General features: G+C 36.2%; 2 protein-coding genes across 3 annotated transcripts; one reads left to right on the plus strand and one right to left on the minus strand.

Moving 5' to 3' along the window:
• Positions 1-428: 428 nt before the first annotated feature.
• Positions 429-15,172, plus strand: LOC145463394 (regulator of MON1-CCZ1 complex-like). Of its 2 annotated transcripts, XM_081447149.1 has the most exons (27): positions 429-535; positions 654-733; positions 1,723-1,807; positions 3,026-3,082; positions 5,073-5,159; positions 5,308-5,379; positions 5,944-6,012; positions 6,203-6,306; positions 6,721-6,816; positions 7,344-7,413; positions 7,556-7,591; positions 7,716-7,824; positions 8,628-8,681; positions 9,170-9,223; positions 9,975-10,033; positions 10,115-10,184; positions 10,462-10,571; positions 11,118-11,164; positions 11,633-11,699; positions 11,934-12,011; positions 12,617-12,682; positions 12,823-12,861; positions 13,013-13,081; positions 13,241-13,294; positions 13,427-13,538; positions 14,259-14,318; positions 14,599-15,172. In XM_081447149.1, the coding sequence occupies exons 1-27, from the start codon at positions 440-442 to the stop codon at positions 14,688-14,690; spliced, it is 1,992 nt and encodes a 663-aa protein (XP_081303275.1). In that variant the 5' UTR covers positions 429-439; the 3' UTR covers positions 14,691-15,172. The 2 variants fall into 2 exon arrangements, with proteins under 2 accessions (XP_081303275.1, XP_081303276.1); XM_081447150.1 differs by lacking the exon at positions 13,241-13,294.
• Positions 15,173-15,725: 553 nt separating this feature from the next.
• On the minus strand, positions 15,726-18,917 carry LOC145463395 (protein phosphatase 1 regulatory subunit 42-like). Its single transcript, XM_081447151.1, has 7 exons — positions 18,633-18,917; positions 17,966-18,132; positions 17,698-17,836; positions 17,407-17,523; positions 17,154-17,271; positions 16,467-16,848; positions 15,726-16,131 (listed from the first exon to the last, which is right to left on the minus strand). The coding sequence occupies exons 1-7, from the start codon at positions 18,843-18,845 to the stop codon at positions 16,029-16,031; spliced, it is 1,239 nt and encodes a 412-aa protein (XP_081303277.1). The 5' UTR covers positions 18,846-18,917; the 3' UTR covers positions 15,726-16,028.
• Between the last annotated feature and the right edge of the window lie 3 nt (positions 18,918-18,920).

Below are 18,920 nucleotides of genomic sequence, written 5' to 3' on the forward strand. Positions count from 1 at the left end.
ACAGTCACTCGCAGTTGTCAGTTCTGCAAGGTGAAAAAAAAAAGACAGCTCCAAGAACTACACCAATATGTACGAGCCCAGTCTACACCCACTTCGAGAAACAGCATTTACCACGTGACTTTGATCACTTGATGAGGAGGTATATTCTCTTATGCCTCGACAAAGCCTAAGGAGAAATGATATTTTAATTAGAAGTGTTGTCTGACCAAGATGGCGGCGACTGAAGAAGCGCCGATCTTCATTTTTGCAGCTCTGAGCGCTTCTTTTTCTCGTAATTCTTTATTAGCATAAGCTAGAAGTGGCATATATGTATACAGAATGTTACGAGAAGTTTAAAATAGGTAAACGCTAGAAAACAAAAGTATTGAAATGTCCTAGACACTGTGACAGAAGTCTGTAAAGATAAGATTATATTTTTTGGACTGCGAAAACCACTGAGATGTCTGGCCATTATGTTCAACTTTGCCCTAATCCTCTTCGGTTTGAACCCGTCACCAAAGAAAACAGCGTCTTTTTTGACGAGGCAAACCGACAGGTGAGAGATAACTGAGAAAATTCAACTTTAGTACACACTTTGCGTTAAGATGACAAGCTTAATATTGTTTATGCTTAGTTAAGTTTAAGTTTTTGAACGGTCATGGATATTGTTTCAGGTCTTTTCTGTGACTTCTGTTGAGGGAAAAACTCGTGTTGTTGTCAGAGGGCCTGATGTCAAATCTTTCATCAGTTTCAAGTAGGTGATAAAACACAATAAGCTCTTCCTTTGAACACCTTTGATGAGAGGACTGAGTCCCATTCACATACACTCAAACCTTGTTAACAGAATAATGTTTGCGACCACAGGCAGAACCCCTCCTCTTCCCCCATCCCCCTCCCCCCAAAGTAGACACCTTGTATTGGTCACAGTTGCAATGATGAGTGCTACATTCTGCCCTTCCAAAGGTGGATACAATTTAAATACCTTAATTATTCTTAATTTTTTATTGTATGGACTATTTTCCTGGCCCAAAGAGTTTTCCTCTTACAGGTGGTTTGACTATACAAATGCTATATAGGGCACATTGAACTAAAACAGCACGATTTACAATGTAGTACCACAGTATGTATGGCTTGAGCTAGGCTTCATTGTCGTTGTGGAAGGAACAGGTTACCTTTTGTAAGATGGCACCTCCTATTAGTGGAGACAGGATTGCCTCATGGTTAGTGCGCTTAACTCCAGACCAAGCGATCCGTGTTCAAGCCCTGGCAGGGTTGTGTTGTTGGGCAAGACACTTAACTCTTATAGTGCCCCCTCTCTTCTCCCGGGTGTACAAATGGGTACCAGCAAATTTAATGCAGGGAGTAGCCTTGCAATGGACTAACATCCCATCCAGGGGTGGGAGGGGAGGGTTCAGAAATATTCCTAGTCACTTCATGCTACAGAAACTGGGATAAGCTTCAGCCTAATGGCCACTTAGCTCGTATGCAGACTTTGCCTTACCTTACATCCTATAAGTGCACAATAAGTCATATGACATTTCAGCCACATACACTTCATTTTGAAAGCTGGAGAAAGCAATTCCTTGGAATGTTATTTGAAAGTTATGACTCATTGTTTCATCCACACTAGCTCAAGTAAATATCTGTACTGTCCCATAACGGGGGGAGGGGGGGATACCTCTCATGAGTAGTCATACATGGTATTTACTGTACATTTTTTAACTTACACTTCTTTGTTGTCAGCATACCAGCAGTGGGCCATGTGCAGTCTATAAAATTCTCCTATGACCGGAAGATACTAGCAGTTCAAAGATCCTTAAAAATTGTGGTAAGGGGGACCTGTCCTCAGGACAGTTTTGAAATGTTAATAAGATTGCCTTTGTATTTGTGTATCCCAGAGCAACAGTAAGTTGTCTTGTCATAGTTCATCTTAGCCTACCTGCTACTGTCCCCACCCTTCTCCAAGGAAAAATGGGAGGTGGGTATATACAGGGGGTGGATACAGCAACACTAAGTTCATTGTATCCTTGGTGATGTCATCAAACATGCCATAGGCTGTTTGCTTAAATTAAATATTACTTTTTACAGGTTTATCTCCCATATCTGTCTCTTGGATAGATCTAGTATGTATTTTCAAGAATAGTAATAATAATTATAGAGACAGGTCAACAAAAGACTTCTGGATGCCAATGATAATAACTAGGTAGCAATGTGCAGTGAATGACTTTGGTTGGACTTGTGTGGGTCAGAGTAATGTAAAGTGACATGAGTTGCTTTAAAACCACTTGATATTGATTTTGGCAACTACCTTATAGGACTGAGCTTGGAACATAGCAGATTTACAAAGCACACATTTAAGTCCTTCTGGCACCCATTAACTTGGGCTGGCTAAGAAATGTTACACCATGTTATGTCAACTGATTTTCTTTGCTTGTGTAATATCAAAGTATGTGCAACTGCATTTTTACCACATTTATGCACAACTTTTTGGGATGAACATCAAGGTGTAACATGCTAACATGGTAAATATATGGTAACATAGTTATGTATTCTTTTCAAAGTTAAACTTAACATCAAATATTGATCACAAAATTATTCAATTGTTAAGATAATTTACCGCACCTTTCAATAACATGTGAATTCTGAAGTTCAAAAACAGACTAACCATTTCTTTTTAGTTTTTGGCTAAAAAAAAATTATTGTGATTGTAACAAAAACAACCAACATTAGTCTTGAAATAAAGAGACAGAAAAAATGGATAGAAATCTACTAATCACAACCCCACCTACATGAACTTTTGAACTCTTTCAAGTAACCTTCTGTTTCTTAAGAGGTCCACTAATATGCCTGATATAGTAGATGTAGCAGCTAAACATGAAACTGTTGAACTGTTCATGTTATTGAAAAGTACTGACAGTTAAATGTCCAGTACATATTCATCTGTAGTAAAATAGTTTTCTTAATAGGTGAACCTAAATTAAAACTTCTTTTTGATTCAATCTTGTAATTCAGTGTTGTTTATCACTGTGTGCTTTCCTTTGCTTAGGAGTTTATAAATTTTGCTGATGGAATTGACAGCCAACAGTATAGCCAGACGTGCAAGGTGAGCTGATATTTTATTACAAGCTGTCTAAACACCGCTCATAAATATTATGGGTGGCGAGTGGTCCTTCAAATTAACCATCATGATGGGTCTTGCAGTCTTGGGTTTTTGGTAGTTATGTATGTCTCTCAGTCTTGATTTTTTTCACAAACTGTCTTGCAGTCTTGATTTTTTGCAAGGATAAGAAAGTCTCAAAGTATGGATTTGCTTTTTTTACAAATGACATCTGAATGTCTTAGAATCTGAATGTCTGGAGCTTGAATTTACATAGCTCACAAACTTATTTTGATATAAAAAATATTGTTTTCCTGTTCTGGAATCATGATTTTAAAAAATATAAAAAGACTAATTTCTGTACTCAGAGCACAATATTAAAAATCTCAAAAGTGGGATATTTCGTTCGGATCTACTGAACTTTGTCAGCCACAATACAAATTTAAATGTGTTGTGTATTGAATGTATTTGTATTGTTGCTGATGATGTTCAGTGGATCTGAACAAAATATCTCACTTTTAAGATTTTTAATTGTGCTCAGAGTACAGAAATTATTCCATTTAATTTTTAAGACCAACCGACAGCTGTTTATTAGTTAGTTTCCCAGCCACATATATTGTGGAATATGCATATCCTCTGAATGCTACTCTAAATGAACCTTTTTACAGACACCACATTTTTCTGAATTTTTCATTTAAAAATAAAGGAAAAAAAAAGCCTCACCACTCAATTTGTCATGCCAAACTTAACAAAAAAAGTTTATTAAAAATCTGTTCCAAATTCATAAAAATATGGAACCAAAAACTTGCCAATTTTTACAAAGAAATGTTTACCAGGGGGAATTGTTGCCCCCCTGGTGGTATACATTTCTTTGTAAAAACTGGCAATTTTGCAGTGTCTGATCTAGGATTTCACTTTAGAGCGACATTCTGTCCCAGTCAACAATTTTCTAGGGGACATTCCAGTTTTTTGGGGGACACACTGTTTTTTGCTTGTGAGAAATTAGAAAAAAAGTCAAGTCAGCATAATAACTTTCTGCGTGGCAAGTCAGTGTTGAAGTTCTAAAATTAATGCAGCCAGAAATGAAGGGATTTGCTTTGCTAGACCCAATGCAAATTGAACGCAACAAACTCTTTGTGTTGTCGTATCGTAACCACTTGAATTTTTCCAACCACGTAGATTGAAAGTTTCTCCTTGCTGCTTTGGCTTTCTGTTCGACAAAAGGTTCACGTTCATAAGTATCACTCAATTTATCTTCGTCAACGTTGTCGGTTCTGCTGGTTTCTGTTTGCGGACTGTGTTCTTCTCTTTTGTTCTCTCGACCAAAGAATGATAATACTCTTCTGCTTTGACGTGACAATAATATAGCAGAATGACAAAGAAAACAACCGAAATAACACGTCGTGTTTCATCAATCAAGCGTTAAAAGTAAGAGGTTCGCAAAGAGCATGTGCATTTTTATAAATTGACCCCTCTATAAGAATTATTCTACTTGTTCCCAGGAATCTCATCTCAGCCTCTGCCAGCCATTTTTATTTGGCCATGTCGTAAACATTCGTAAAATGCATGCTGTTTTATATTGTCAATTCTATGAAACTTTAAATCACACAATGTTTTCGCAAAACTTAGGAAAGGAAGGAAAATTACAATTCAGTAGCTGCTGCGCCAAAATGACCCAGAAGACGAACATTTGGGGGACATCTTCTATCGAACTGCACCAATCCTGCAATGGCGCACTCTAGATCAGACACTGTTTTGGGGTGCCATTATGATAGTTTCATGAGTTTGCAACAGATTCTTGTTTAACTTGGCATATTTACAAAATACAGTGTGGTTATTTGAAAAATATGAAAAACTGTAACCATTGGTGTTGCATATGACACTGGTAAAAAGGTCCATAATTTGGTGGGTAAACTACTCTGACATAGATTTTATTACAGGTCATGGTCAGTAATTTTGTAGCTTACCGGTAAATTGTTTTCTGTCTTGTACACAGAGCAAATCTGCCCATGTTATTGGATTTAACTGGACCAATTTAAATGAAATTGTTTTCATCACAAACCAAGGGCTGGAATTTTATCAGGTATGAAATAAGGGCTCAAACGTAGACTCAAAGGCAATCCTTTAAATGTGAATGATTGCCCTCACAACTCAGAGTGGACATATAATGTGGTATTTCATGTTTTTTGCTGACAATTGTTGTTCTTGTTTTGTTTAAATTCTGTTTTAAGGTTCTGCCAGAAAAACACAGTCTGAAAATGATCAAGAACTACAGTGTTCAAGTGAACTGGTTTGTTTTTTTGGTAAGATTTTCATGTCACTGTTTTGTAATCAAAATACCACATGTGATTTTACATTGTTGGTCAATAACTGCAATAAATAATGAGTATTAAGTAACTCCTTGATGGCAACTAAATAAGTGTGTTTTTGTTCCAGGAATATGAATTTTTATATATATATACGCTCCTCACCAAAGGGTTTTTGATTTAAATCCTTCACCCATTCCAGTTTAGCTTAAGTTCCCTTGAAAAGTTTTGGCTTTTGAAATCCCCAACCTGTTAGAATTTCTGATGATTTTCCGTGGGGTGGGTATGGATACTTTCTGGTAAATGTTGCACAATTAAAATAATATTGATTTATTGTTGTTTCAAAGTTGTTAGTTAAATTATGTTGTGGTCTGAAGTGATAAATTGATAATTCCATTGTTACAGATGATTTACAATGTAAAAGAAAATGAAAAGGTGTTTTGTTTGAAACATTTGCCAACTACATATTAATGCTGCGACATGTACTATATAACATCTCAACAATCTGTAGGCATTTGGAATTACATTTATTTATATTTTTGTAATTTTCTTTCTCCAAAGCCTGAAAGTGCTGTGCTTCTGTTGTCATCATCAGGATTAGGAAATGTTATTCATCCATACCACTTTAGAGTAAGTTGCACATTTTATTTCGATATAAATTACATGAGAAGATTAGTAAATTAAAATGACAGCTTGTTGCCAACATTCCAGAAATTTCTTAAAGCCTTCAAATGTAAGGTTGTTGTGTACTGTAGTGTCAAATGTTCTATTTGTGTTGATATTCAGCTGTTGTAAGTTCTGTTTGGCATTATGATTGCAGGCAGGTTCTGTGATGCGGCTACCAAAGTTTGAGGTTGATCTTCCTGCAGCTTCAAAAGCTCAGAAAACTGGTCTGTTAGAGAGGGATGTCACCCTTGCAAACATGTGAGTCTGATAGGATGGGTAGTGAATGTTAAATTCGAGATGTCGCAAGATGGCGAGACTAAAAAATATTGTCTGCCCTCCTTAGAGTTTGTTAAACAGTTTACAAAATAAATTGACGCTATGAAACTTTAAATGGTGATACCCATGGAATTCCACCAAAAATTCTTTGAGACAGCATCATGGTTAACAGAACTACATGAACATATTTCTCATGAGCTTTAATTTATAGGGTGTCATATGCAGGCTTAAGTCAATGTTAAATGTTGGGACCATGTTGTGTGTACAGCAAACAGAGCGGTACTACAAGGGCTGCTAAATGGTAGTCTTTTTTCACATTCACATTAGATTTCAAACAGTAACTAAGTACGCGCAACATTATCTTTCATTTTGTTTTTCTGTTTGAACTCTCTGCAGTGATGGTCAACTTTATGTGGTAATCCTCAGAAATCAACAGAGAAGTTCTACCACTGGACCAATTGGTGCAGAGATAGTTCTGTATCAGCTGCAGCGGTTAGTCTCTTATTATATGCTTTGTATTTCTCGAATCATGCTGTCTTTGTAAAACTCGAGCTTTAAGAGATCAAGTGGAACATCCAGCTTACATTTAGCCTGTCCATTGAAGCAACTTGAAATAAACTAGCAGTTTGGTTAAAAAAGGTAATTCAAGGGTCCAGGGGAGCCAGGTGACTGGTTTATTGCTGCTAGTACACTGTACCTTCACAATGTAGATCAGATTTCTTTAGTATCAAATACGAAAAATTACTCCTCCCACTATAGTAAAACTTGCAGTGATTGTAGATATGCCATCAGAAGGTAAGCATCATGGTGTATTCTCCAAGCTCAGGTACACTTCTCCCTCATGTGTCACATAGCATCAGCTAACTCTTGCTAAATGAGAGGAATGATTTTCTTAACCATAACCTTTGATTGGTTCAATTTCATCATTTCAGTGTATTGATGAAGCTACAATGTAAAACAATGAATGTGTACAACTTACAGTTTTCTCAGGTCACATCAGATTGAATATTGAATTTCAGGGATATTCCAGCCAAGAAACTAGCAGTCCTTCAGTTGAACATGATTGGAAGATTTGCAGTGAATGTTGTGGTAAGTAAAAGGCCAAATGACAAATGCTATGGAAGTTTATTTTAGTGCTTTGTATCTCACGGTTTTGCTGCTCTGCTATTTATTTGTACAATCACATGGAGGTAGGAATCTTTCTTATAATAAATACTTTTTTTGTTCACAGGACAACCTTGTGATTGTCCACCACCAAGCTTCCAAGGTAATTTCTTCCTGTTTCTTAACATTTCTGTTGTTTACCCATCATAATGGCCAATTTCAGCTGTATTCACGGTATTATTACCCTGACTCATTCTTCCATGCATACATCTGTTTGGTGTTTGCAGACATCTATGCTGTTTGATGTCAGGTTTGGAGGAGATTTTGATGGACAGATCACATACTTTCAACCAGTGTTAGCACCTTTGCCACTTGAACAAGCTGTTTTTGAGTTGGGTTAGCTATACATTTGCAGATCTACTGTAGTTTTACTGTCTGACTGTTTACATGTATTAAGTTGCCAAACAGGCATAATCACATGAATTATTTTGGATAGGGAAGGGAAGGGGTAGGTGGAAGGTGACTTCCTGTAGTTTTTCTAAATGAAATTATAGCCATGATCTCACAACTTGGAGAGCAAATTGAATCATCTTCAAGTTGGCTTAGCCTTACATCAGTGCTTTTAACTTTAGAAGGAGCAATTCCAGCTCAACAGCTGGCTTTTAGCCATTGTGAGTTTTCTCAAATCATGGACAATTTTGACTTATTACGTTCTCACACAACACTTATTTCCTGCCAGGGGTATAAATGGTTATAGGCAAGCTTTATGGGTAAATAATACATGTATGAAAAATGCTATGTGCTAACCTGTGATAGACTAGCATCTGATGCAAAGGGGGGAGGGGCAGAGGGTGGGATGGGTAGCAATACTTCTAATCACATCATGGTTAAGCTTGAGCGGTGCACACCACTTTTACCTAAACGCAGAAAAATGTATTTAACTTAATTTTCTTAATTTGATGTCTTATTTTCTCTGGTTTAGGGGTAGGTGCATGACTTAGGAGTAGTGGCTGTTACTCTAGTGTGTCCTGCCCTGCCACCTTGAGAAATCAACAATATTGTCATGTGGTAGCCTATGATAAACCTGTAGGGAGTTGCATCATCCTATGGAGCTTATACGCTTTTCCCAGGTTGACCCTCTTGTCTTGCTTGTTCTGTGAAAGACTTCTTTGTTCAGATTCTTTGTTTGTTTGTTTCAGAGGAGAAAGATTCTACTGGTGCTGTGAGAAGGAAAAGGATAGTCTGTGACATGTGTATCCTATGATAGATGCTTAAATGTGGCAATGAAAGTACTTTTGCTTCACAACAGCTTATCATATTTGCCAGCATTTTATTTTATTATGGAATGTGATCTTCCCAGGGGTTTATCAATCACAGAGCACTCAAAAATACCCTGTGATTTCACTTAAAAGCAGCTAGTGCTAAAGCTGTGATATGTATGACTTACACTGTAGTCATAATCTTTATTATTTGAGCCTCTGACTTAGTTTTGGGTCATTTAACTCAGACAATCAACTACTTGAAAATGAAATATACTTTAACCACTATTAAATTCTCTTGGTATTTTATCAAGCATGCAGCAAAGTCTCACAGTTAATAAATCAATTAAAAATAGTGTCAACTGCTCGTTCAAGTTTAGAGTCGTTTTGAAAGATGATTGAAGACATAAACATTGCAAATTCATGTTAGTATCTTTTTCTTGATCACAACCTTGGTATGTTTCTTAACATGTTATTTCCAGACTCTCAAAACTGGATAGTGTTTCAGCCAAACATCATTATAGATGCTAAACTTGGTAAGTATAAAATATTATTTCTGCACAATTGGCAAATGTGGCAAGCGCAGAAATGTTACTGTGTGCAGTGGCAAGGTTAGCAGCCTCCTCCACCACCTCCCCCTCCAAATCCACTATTCAACAATAAGATTAAAATGTCAAACAGTACCATTGAATAGACAGTTTATTAGTCAGATTCAAGATCTTGTAAGAGTTCCAGGTTTTATCCTGGCCACAGTCCTTGAGCTGTGTTCTCAAATAAGATATAGATTACCTCTTCCTACTCAGGAGTAGAAATCAAATGCTCAGGACTGGCTAGACTAAATCTTCAATTCAATAAATGACAAGCAGTCATTTGGAGGTTAAGATGGTACTTGAATTTGTTATGTTAATCATTATTACATTTTACATGTACGTGTACCTTTATTTAGTACTCTTTCTGTGACATGATACATCTTTGTAATATGATGTAGTATACTCTATTCCTCTGGCCTGCAGAACCGGCAGATTAGCAGGGCAGACCACAAAGTGTGATACACGGGTGCAGAGCGCGAGCATGGGTGTGGAGCGTGAAGTGAGAAAATCACAATTCATGCTTATACTCACACTCTAGGCTTGTGTAATGCCATTGGCACTCTGCCCTCCTGATCCACCTGTTCTGCAGGCTAGTCAGACTTCTTAAGCTTAGTCGAGTGTTCATACTGAAATAAGTGCCAGGAATTGTCAGGGGCTACTTTTTGTTGTATTAAAATGGGATGTGGGTTTTCTTCAGGCTGTTTATGGCAGGTTATGATAAAGTTGGAGCCTTTGGTGGTGATGATAAGTGACAAGGTAAGTATTCAACATTTAGGTTTGATGATAATCCTTTGTATCCTATATTAAGTATGCTGACCAGGAGTAACTTTATGTTAGGGATTGTTGATTGACTTCCTACTGCTAAGAAAGGAAAGCAAAATGGTGATTTTGACAGTTTTCAAACAAGGTAAGTTCATATGAATATAACAAACATAGAATTGCACTTTGTAGAAGTCTGTATGTTAGTAAGTTATTTTAATGCCCTCATCATAGGACTTCTGGCTTGAGAACTAACTGAAACGTTGTGTCAGAAACCAGAGGTGTCAGCACTGATATGAAAACAGGACTCGGGCTGCTGATTGTGATGACTTAGCAGTGTTGTTTGTCATCTGTGGGCTGATGTCTCCTTTTTCTGATGCCCCTTATGTGACATTTTATTTTTGTTTAATTTACTATTTTGACAGCTTTAACACCAGGGAGACAGAGCAGCCTGCCAGTCATAGCTCGCATGTTTGACAAGGTGAACTTGGCTTATAGAAATTACTCACTGGAAGTGGAGCAAGGTGCACAACAGGTGAGATCAGTTCATAAGGTACAATGTAAATAGACTGGGATTTTTGATTAGCTGTTGGTAGCGTTATTATTATGAGGGGGAGAATAAATTGAGAGAGGACAGAGGTCTGGGTAGATGGAGCATTGAGGGGGAAGAATTTGTTTGGATGAACGGAGGGGCAGAGACAGCAATAGGAATGATAATGGAGCAATGGATTAATGGAGGGAGGGGAATGTAGAAGAGAAAGAGGACTAGAGAGAGGGAGAAATGGAGAGATACATTGGGGGAAAGAAAGATAAACTGAGAAATGGAGGGAAGAATGAAAAGAGGGAAGAGTAAAAGAAACAGAGCTTGAAAGAAGGTAAAGATCCATAGAGGGAGGGAGGGAGTCCTGAATAGGTGGAGGAAGAGATGAATGGAGGAACAGAGGAAGATAATGGAAAGAGGATTGGAGAAATGAAGGCATGAAGAGATTAATATATTTAATGTACCGAGAAGGGAAAGAGAGGTAATGTTGGAGAATTCAAACTTTGGTCTTTTCATTAACAAGATGTTGTTTTTGTTTAGTCAAGTGATGCTTCCAAGGGTCAATCACCTCAAAAACAGCTCACCAGGTTAGTCAACTTTGAATAAATCTGCTTCATGTTAGCACAGAAAGAAAGTAGAAAGTACTAAATTTAAAGTTAAGAAATAGAAAACATGTACTGTGTTTCTATTGAGTTATAGAAACATGAGCCACAGGCGAGTGTTTCCACAGCTTTTTTGAGTTCTCCCAAACTTTCACAAGTGTTTCTATAACTTGATAGAAACACGGAGAACATGTTTTCTCAGCAGCTCATGCTAGCTCTGTGTTTCCATCAAGTTATAGAAACACAATTTTTAACCAATCAGCATGTGTATTTTCTTAGGGTTTTTTTTTTCTAATACTAGTTAAGGCGCAGGGTCATAAGTAGCTCTAACTCATTGTTCTTTCAATTCAATTTGTAAACTGCCTTTGATGTGATTTAATAATTAAGATGTAAATCTGGGACTTTTCAGTTTGTGCGTTAATTGTATCAGTTTAGTGAATTATACATTTGCAGGTGTCAGACTGTTGTCACTCAAGAAGACATGTATTCTCATGTACTATCTGTGTTTGTTGAGAGCAAGGTAAACAGTTTGCTGTTGATAAGTTAATGTCAAAATGTAAAATTGGTATTTTAAAACCGTTTTCAATAGAACTCAGTATACAGTCATATCATGATATTGCTCTGGACTTACGCTTAAAACTTACAGTGTTTATAGTGCAGTTTTAACAGCACTCATTTTATCAAGCTGAAAAATTCATACATTGATTATGTTTTGCTTAACATGAATTCAATGTCTTTTTCCCTCTTTTTGTAGGATATCAAGTATAAATTTATGGTTGCTGTGTTGGTGGAGTACATTCGCTCTCTGAATCAATTTGAGACTGAAGTGGAGGTAAGAAGTAATACTTGTTATTGTTACATGTAAGTCGTTCTTCTGAATAGTGAGCTATGTATGTAATAATGTTGGATTTCTTACCTCACAGTTTTGATTCAATAATGGTTACTGATTATTTTATTTTAGTTCAACTTTGGTGCAGTTAAAGCAAGAGCTTTGCAATTTTGTTTTTGCTGTACTCCAGTGTCAGACTCTTGATCCCAGGTCTGGGTAATGAACCAACAGTGTAGATTCTAGCCTGTTCTGGCAGGCTCTCACTCACAAGGAACAACTGGAAAAAGTAGGCAACCAAAAGAATAGCAACTAAGCAGGGTCTGAAAGAGAGGAAGGGCAGAGTCCACTCATCTATCTTTCCCCACGTGCTATTTGTGATTGTCCCCAATGACTGAGATCCTGGAACAGACTATTCTACATTCAGGCTCACTGTTTGGATGAACAGTGTTTTACTCCTGGCATGCAATAAACCAGTTACTGACTCCTGTTGAAGTTTCCTCTTGCATTTAAAACAAACACTGTAGAGTTTTCATTATTTTTTCCTACCATATGTCATGTATTAGATCATTGTCATACAAACTCATGATCTTTTTCTTTCTCCTTGACAGCACTATCTTTATGAGTTGATTATCAATCTTCTTGTACACAACAAGTGTTTCTACCAGTTGCATCAGGTTTGATGAGCCTTCGTAAATTTAATTTTAGTCTTTTTATATAATTATTTGAGAGATTAATAGCTAGATTGTTGTTTTTCAAATTTATTTTTTTCTGTAATGCCCATGGAATAACATTTGAAGTTCTTATCTTGTTTTAGTTCCTTCAGTATCATGTTATAAGTGACTCCAAACCATTGGTAAGAGAATCAACTGTGTTTGAATATGACCTTATACTATGTCATTGACCCATTGCTCACAAATTACTATTATCTCTCACAAAGTGTTTCCCAGGTGACTTGTTCATATTTCAAAACAAATGACCTTCTTTTTGATTTCCTTATTTTTCAGGCATGCCTTATGTTGTCACTTGAAAGTACTTACCCTCCAACTTATCAGCTAGCCTTGGATATGCTGAAGGTGCAGTTGATGTTAATATTGCATAGACGTATGTAAAGTATGTTAGTATTTTTGACTCAACCAGAGCAAATCCATTATTACTGGGTTGAAAACTAAGGCATCAGACACCTTTCCTTCCCTTTTGGGACACTTGCAATTGTTTTTATTTCTTTATTTTAGAGACTTAACACTGCCAATGAGGAAATAATAGAGGTTCTCCTTTCTAAACAACAGGTAGGTCACCACCATGCACAAATAGATAAACACTTAGAAAAGTTTGTTTAGCGTAATGCACTTCTAAAATATTGAATGCACTCCATTTTTCATTTAAATATTCCATCTCATTCATGTTTTTCCTTTCTGCAGGTGTTACCTGCATTACGTTACATCCGTGCGATAGGTGCAGAAGACTCTGCATCACCTCGAAAGTTTTTAGAAGCTGCCACAAACCCTGAAGATTCCATGCTTTTCTACACTGGTATGCCAAGAGATTACAACCAATCATAAATTGATACATTGAGTTCTTCTTGTTGCCTTTTCACCTGCAACCAAAAGTCTGTGATGAATGTTTGTGCATTCAGTTGGTCCGCCAGCTGGTCAGTCAGTCAGTCAGTCAACAACAACAGTTTATTTCTACTATTGTAAACAACTAAAAGAATTTACAAGATTATAATTATAAATATATAAATAAACAGTACAGTACATACAGTAGTGGGACACCCAAAATAACTAAAAAGCTAAACTAGTTGGGTGACCGTAATTATAATAATTAAAAGTGTAAGAGTCAGGAAAGAGGCACAACAAATACATTGGTACACATAAGTATCACAAACTTGGTACAAGATTAAATATACAAAACAAAAGAAAATAAGTAGATATAAACTATCAAAATATCAGTAAAGATTAAGAGACTACTGAAATGCGAAGTTAGTTCTTTTTTAAATTGATTAGAAGTACAACACTTGAATCTTTCATCAAGTTCATTCCATAATTTAGGTCCATTAAATCATAAGTAAGTCATTCATTCATTCAGTCAGTCTGTCTGTCCGCCCACCTGTCAGTCAGTGTCAGTCAGTCATTTAGTCAGTCAGTCTCATAATTATGCATCTCATGTGATTCCTTTTTCCTTACTTTGTATGCGTCTTTCTTTTACATACAAATACATGTATTTTCATTGATGCCTTTTTCTTTGTTGCAGTGTACAAGTTTTTTGAACAACGTAATGTGCGGCTACGTGGCAACCCAGACTTTGCTCCAGGTGCAAAATTTGTTTTCATTATTATTACTTAGTCAATATTTTGTCTTTTCATTGGTTGTGAGTATGGTAAAGTTAATGCCAGTACTTTAAAGGTATATCAAGAGGTTATAACTTAAAAGTTATTCCTCCCTCGTCCTATTGTATTTTGATCCACAAGAATGTTATCAAGTTATCTCTGCCATTAGTGGAAATCCTGTTGTAGAATGAAGGGTTTAGTTTTTCAATATTATTATATTATCTATGATGAAGTATCTCTTATCTTGTCCATGTGTTTTCAAAGGCGAGCACTGTAACATATATGTGAAGAAGTTCGAGTGTCTGTTTGGATCAAATCGCAGTGGACAAGTTCCAGTTAATGGAGGAATCAACTGAACAGTGGACAAACTCTGGAGACACCTATTACATGTTGTACAGTTATCATTGGTAAATGAATTAATGATATTGACAGATTGTCACAGATATCTGGTTTGGCAAATTAATTGATTGTAGGTAGCAATTAAGATGGTAGGAAATAAGCTCTATTTGTTATTTTTTCCTGGACCAAAGGTAGATAGCTGAACTACAGGACTCCAGTAGTTCAGACAACTGTTAAGTTTCATGTCCTGTTTTATGTCAAGAAAGCTTACTAGATTACAGGTTAATGTGGCAAATTCTGCTAACACTTCCTCAATTTAACCTGGAGTGTTCAGGAACCTGGCAGTTATTCTACACATTTTAGTTCTGGGTTGCGAGGATGAACAGAGTGTGAAAATTCCGTAAGAGTAAAAATAAAGTTAGATAAAATTAATTAGCTTGACAAGGGATGATAAGGAAGGTATACCATATGACACAATAAACATAGGAGACAACAGAAATTCTCACTTCAAAATGTTTATTAAACTCCAACTATGTTGTAATGGCCGAGTTGCTTACAAAGCAAACATGTACACTAGTTTTTGCATTGTCAGTTTGTGTGGAAGAGAAGAGCCTGTTCTTAGTTGAATGTACTCAAAAGTTTCAAAACTTTAATGAATTTATTAGTAGATAATTTTTCTCCAAATAATAAAATTATAGGAAAAATAGATTTTCTAGTTAGCTTCATACATTATATGGAGAAATTGATTTTGTCATTTAGAAGGCATTAACTGTATCACAAATTTTTGTTGGATGAATTTACTATAAGGTTTCCACTGTATACAGTATATGATGTGCAATTTACACTCTCCCAAAAAGAAACTGAGCACTCTTGAAATAATAGTACTGTATTTTTTTTTTCATCCAGTGACTGACTAAAGGTTTTCAATTGCCATGTCTTATTCAAGACTTCTATGTTGACTTTAATACAAGTTATATAGTGTCCCTCTTGGCAATAAATACGATAATACCATAATACCATACTTACATCATTTACATGTATGTACAAAGTAATGACTGTTATTTCATTACTGACATTTTAATACTGAATGAAAGTTTAGGTCAAACCATAATAATTTCACAGCAATATATACATGAAATTTAAAACCTCTGACTTTAATATGGTACATCAACTGTATATTATATGTCTTGAAATTGAAATAAAGCTGTTGAAGATTTCATCTTCTTAATTTCTTGCAAGGGAAATATAATTTAATAATTTTCTTTGAGAAAACATATTAATGTATCATTCATTGTACAAAATTTATTTTAATTCTAATCTAAACTTTCAAAATCTCTAAAAGTAATTATATTTTGCTACGTTTGTAATGGGAGAGGTGGTCCACTGTGGACGTCACTGTCACTTTCCCAATTTCCTTCAGATATGATGGGACGTGGAGGTGCAAAGATGTTGGGAAATCTGAAAAACAAATGACAGAAGATATACTTCAGCACACTGAATTATCAAAATTGTGTAGAATAGAGTGGTGAAATCATGAACATCAGGTAATAATTCAAGTTTTTCACAGGTCACGCAAAACCTTCAGGTCACAAATCACAAAGAATAATTTCTTAAATTCACATTTCACAGAAAATAAAATCAGTTAATCACGCATCATGAGAATACCCCTGTATGACCCTCATCTAAAAGGGGCCAGGGATGGCTACACAGAAATGTTGCCTGGTCAATTAACAAACTTCCACTACATTACATGTACTCTATATAAATTCTTACGGAAGGTTTGATGTTCATACCTTGATTGTGACATGTCATCTGCTGGTTTCCTGTTTAACAGAGTAGAGTTGGGAGCCCTTGCTTGCATTATTGCAGCCAATGGTTTTGTGCCCCTAGGAAGTGCAACTGAGTGGGGTCCTCCAGGTACACCTCCGTCATAAATCAAAGGATTCATTCCAGGATTAATCATGTAACCCCCATCAGTGATTAGTGGTCCGTGGATTGGTGGAAGTGAAGGTATACTGGAGAGGGCGTTAGATGAGCTTGATATGAAGTCTGAAGATGTGCCTCCTTCAAGGAAGTGCAGTTGTTTTCTTTGCCGTCTTCTGGCATCTCTGCTCGCTTTCCAGTTCATTAGAAATCGCTTGGCAGTCTCATTAATTTCCTTGGCATCAAGCATCACTATAACAAATATAGAATACAATGATTATTACAACTTTTATCATATAATTCACTAATAATGTATTTTTACAGAAATTCATCTATCTTTTGTTTATTTCGGATCATCTGACTTCTGCTAGATCCCAGAGTCAAAGAATATTACAAAAATGGTCTCAACTCTAGTGCAGATAAGGTGGCAAATTATGCAATTTCGGTTTTAGGTATCTTAGCAAGTGTAAAGGTCAGCAACATTTACTGTAAGAACAACACACATGTATAAATGTAGATTTCATAACAGGAAATTTCATTGTAAGTACTTTACATACCTAATGATCTTGACATGACTATAACTCTGTCTCGGTACTTTTTCTTGAGACACAAAGGATTTCCAGACAGCTCTAACCTCCACAATGACGGCCATGATGCCAGGACTCTTGAAAGTTCCTACAGGAAAAGATTTTATTAGTGTTAATGTAACTTACAGGAACTTGTACTGTTTGGAAAATCATATAAAGGGTTTTATTAGTGTTCACAAGTCTGAGAACAATGTACAGTCACATAGAGCAATATACACTGTACCTTCATATCTGAAAGGCAGTTGTTTTCTACAAAGAACTGTGTTATGTTCTTGAGGCATTTCAGCTCTTCAATAGAGTCTATGTTGTTTTCGGAAATGTTCAATACACACAAACATTTCTGCAAATAAAACAAAAATATGATAAGTAACTGACATACTAAGAATCATCCAAGAAGTCATTTGACTCATTTATTATCACCGTGATAAATTTACAATTTCTCCTAACGAGTACTATAAGTGACATGGAGCCCAGTAGGGAGAATTTGTATTCAAACCTAAAGATGCATACTTACAGAAAGGGCTTGAAGTGACCTTGGCTCAAAGAGTAGTTTTTCACCAGGGGGTAAACTCTGTTTCTCAATGTGAAGCTCCCTCAAACTTTCTAAGTTTTCTAATCCTTCCACAACTGTGATGGAATTTGAACCAAGATATCTGAAAATTGTAAGAGAATGTTTCATTAATTAATGTATAACACACTCTGATTAGAAAGCAGTGTGTCTACCTTGCCTGAGGCTACATAAACACAGCACACATATCACAGTAAAGTAAAGTTTTGCTTACAACTTTGTTAATCTCCTAAGGTTGTCTAGTCCTTCTATCTTTGTTATTTCATTTTTCTGGAGGTACAAGTGTGTCAGGTTGGTTGCAAATCCAAGATTCTTGATCCTTGCAATGTTATTGTCGTAGAGGTAGAGAACTGATAGGTTGCGACAGTGATAGAGATTGTCCTGCAACGAGATCAATGATACACTCTCTTAGCACACACCCTTAGTTTAGCTTAGCTGACATAAGCCTTATTCACATTTCCAGAATGCTCAGTATAAAAAGAAATCCCCAAGAATTGCAAACATTTTGCCTATGAAGTGTTACATTATCTTTTCCTCTGTACGTGAAACCATACATTAACACTCAAATCCAGGAAAAGGGTTTGTTTTAAGGATCTCTTTACAATATTGAAAGCTTTTGTCTTCAAAAAGGGCTTACAACTTTTCCAACAAGATTAAGTCCAAGTAAAATATAAAGTTCAGGTGCATGTTGCTGTGTTGTAAGCTCATTGAGCAATTTATAAGCTAGTTCAGCCATTGAGAAGCATAGTTATAACTTCAAACATGAATAACTAGAAGCATAATGACCAAAATGAATTGAAATCTATATGGTATCCAACAACGAGATTACCGATCGAGCCAGGCGAATCGAACAGTCTATGAAACTTCTCAGATCTACTTACAATTTCATCGATGTTCTTCTCGGAAAAATAAAGATGAGTCAACCTTCGCACGTACTGTTGCACAGTTTCGTCTCTTCTTTTCTTTGTATGGCTAGGAGATTTCGCCAACATTTCCAATGTAATCTTTCCCATTTTGAAATAATCACACGAACTGTCTAGCAACAAATTGTTTGAGCATAATATGAATACAGATATCACGTGACCAGAAAACATTATCCGTCTCCTTGGAAACAACTATGGGACCCAGTTCTCCCGTATGTACGCAGTCGAGAGGTACTGTGTCGGAGA

This window comes from Orbicella franksi, chromosome 12 (assembly GCF_964199315.1).
Source record: "Orbicella franksi chromosome 12, jaOrbFran1.1, whole genome shotgun sequence".
Classification (NCBI taxonomy): Eukaryota; Metazoa; Cnidaria; class Anthozoa; order Scleractinia; family Merulinidae; genus Orbicella; species Orbicella franksi.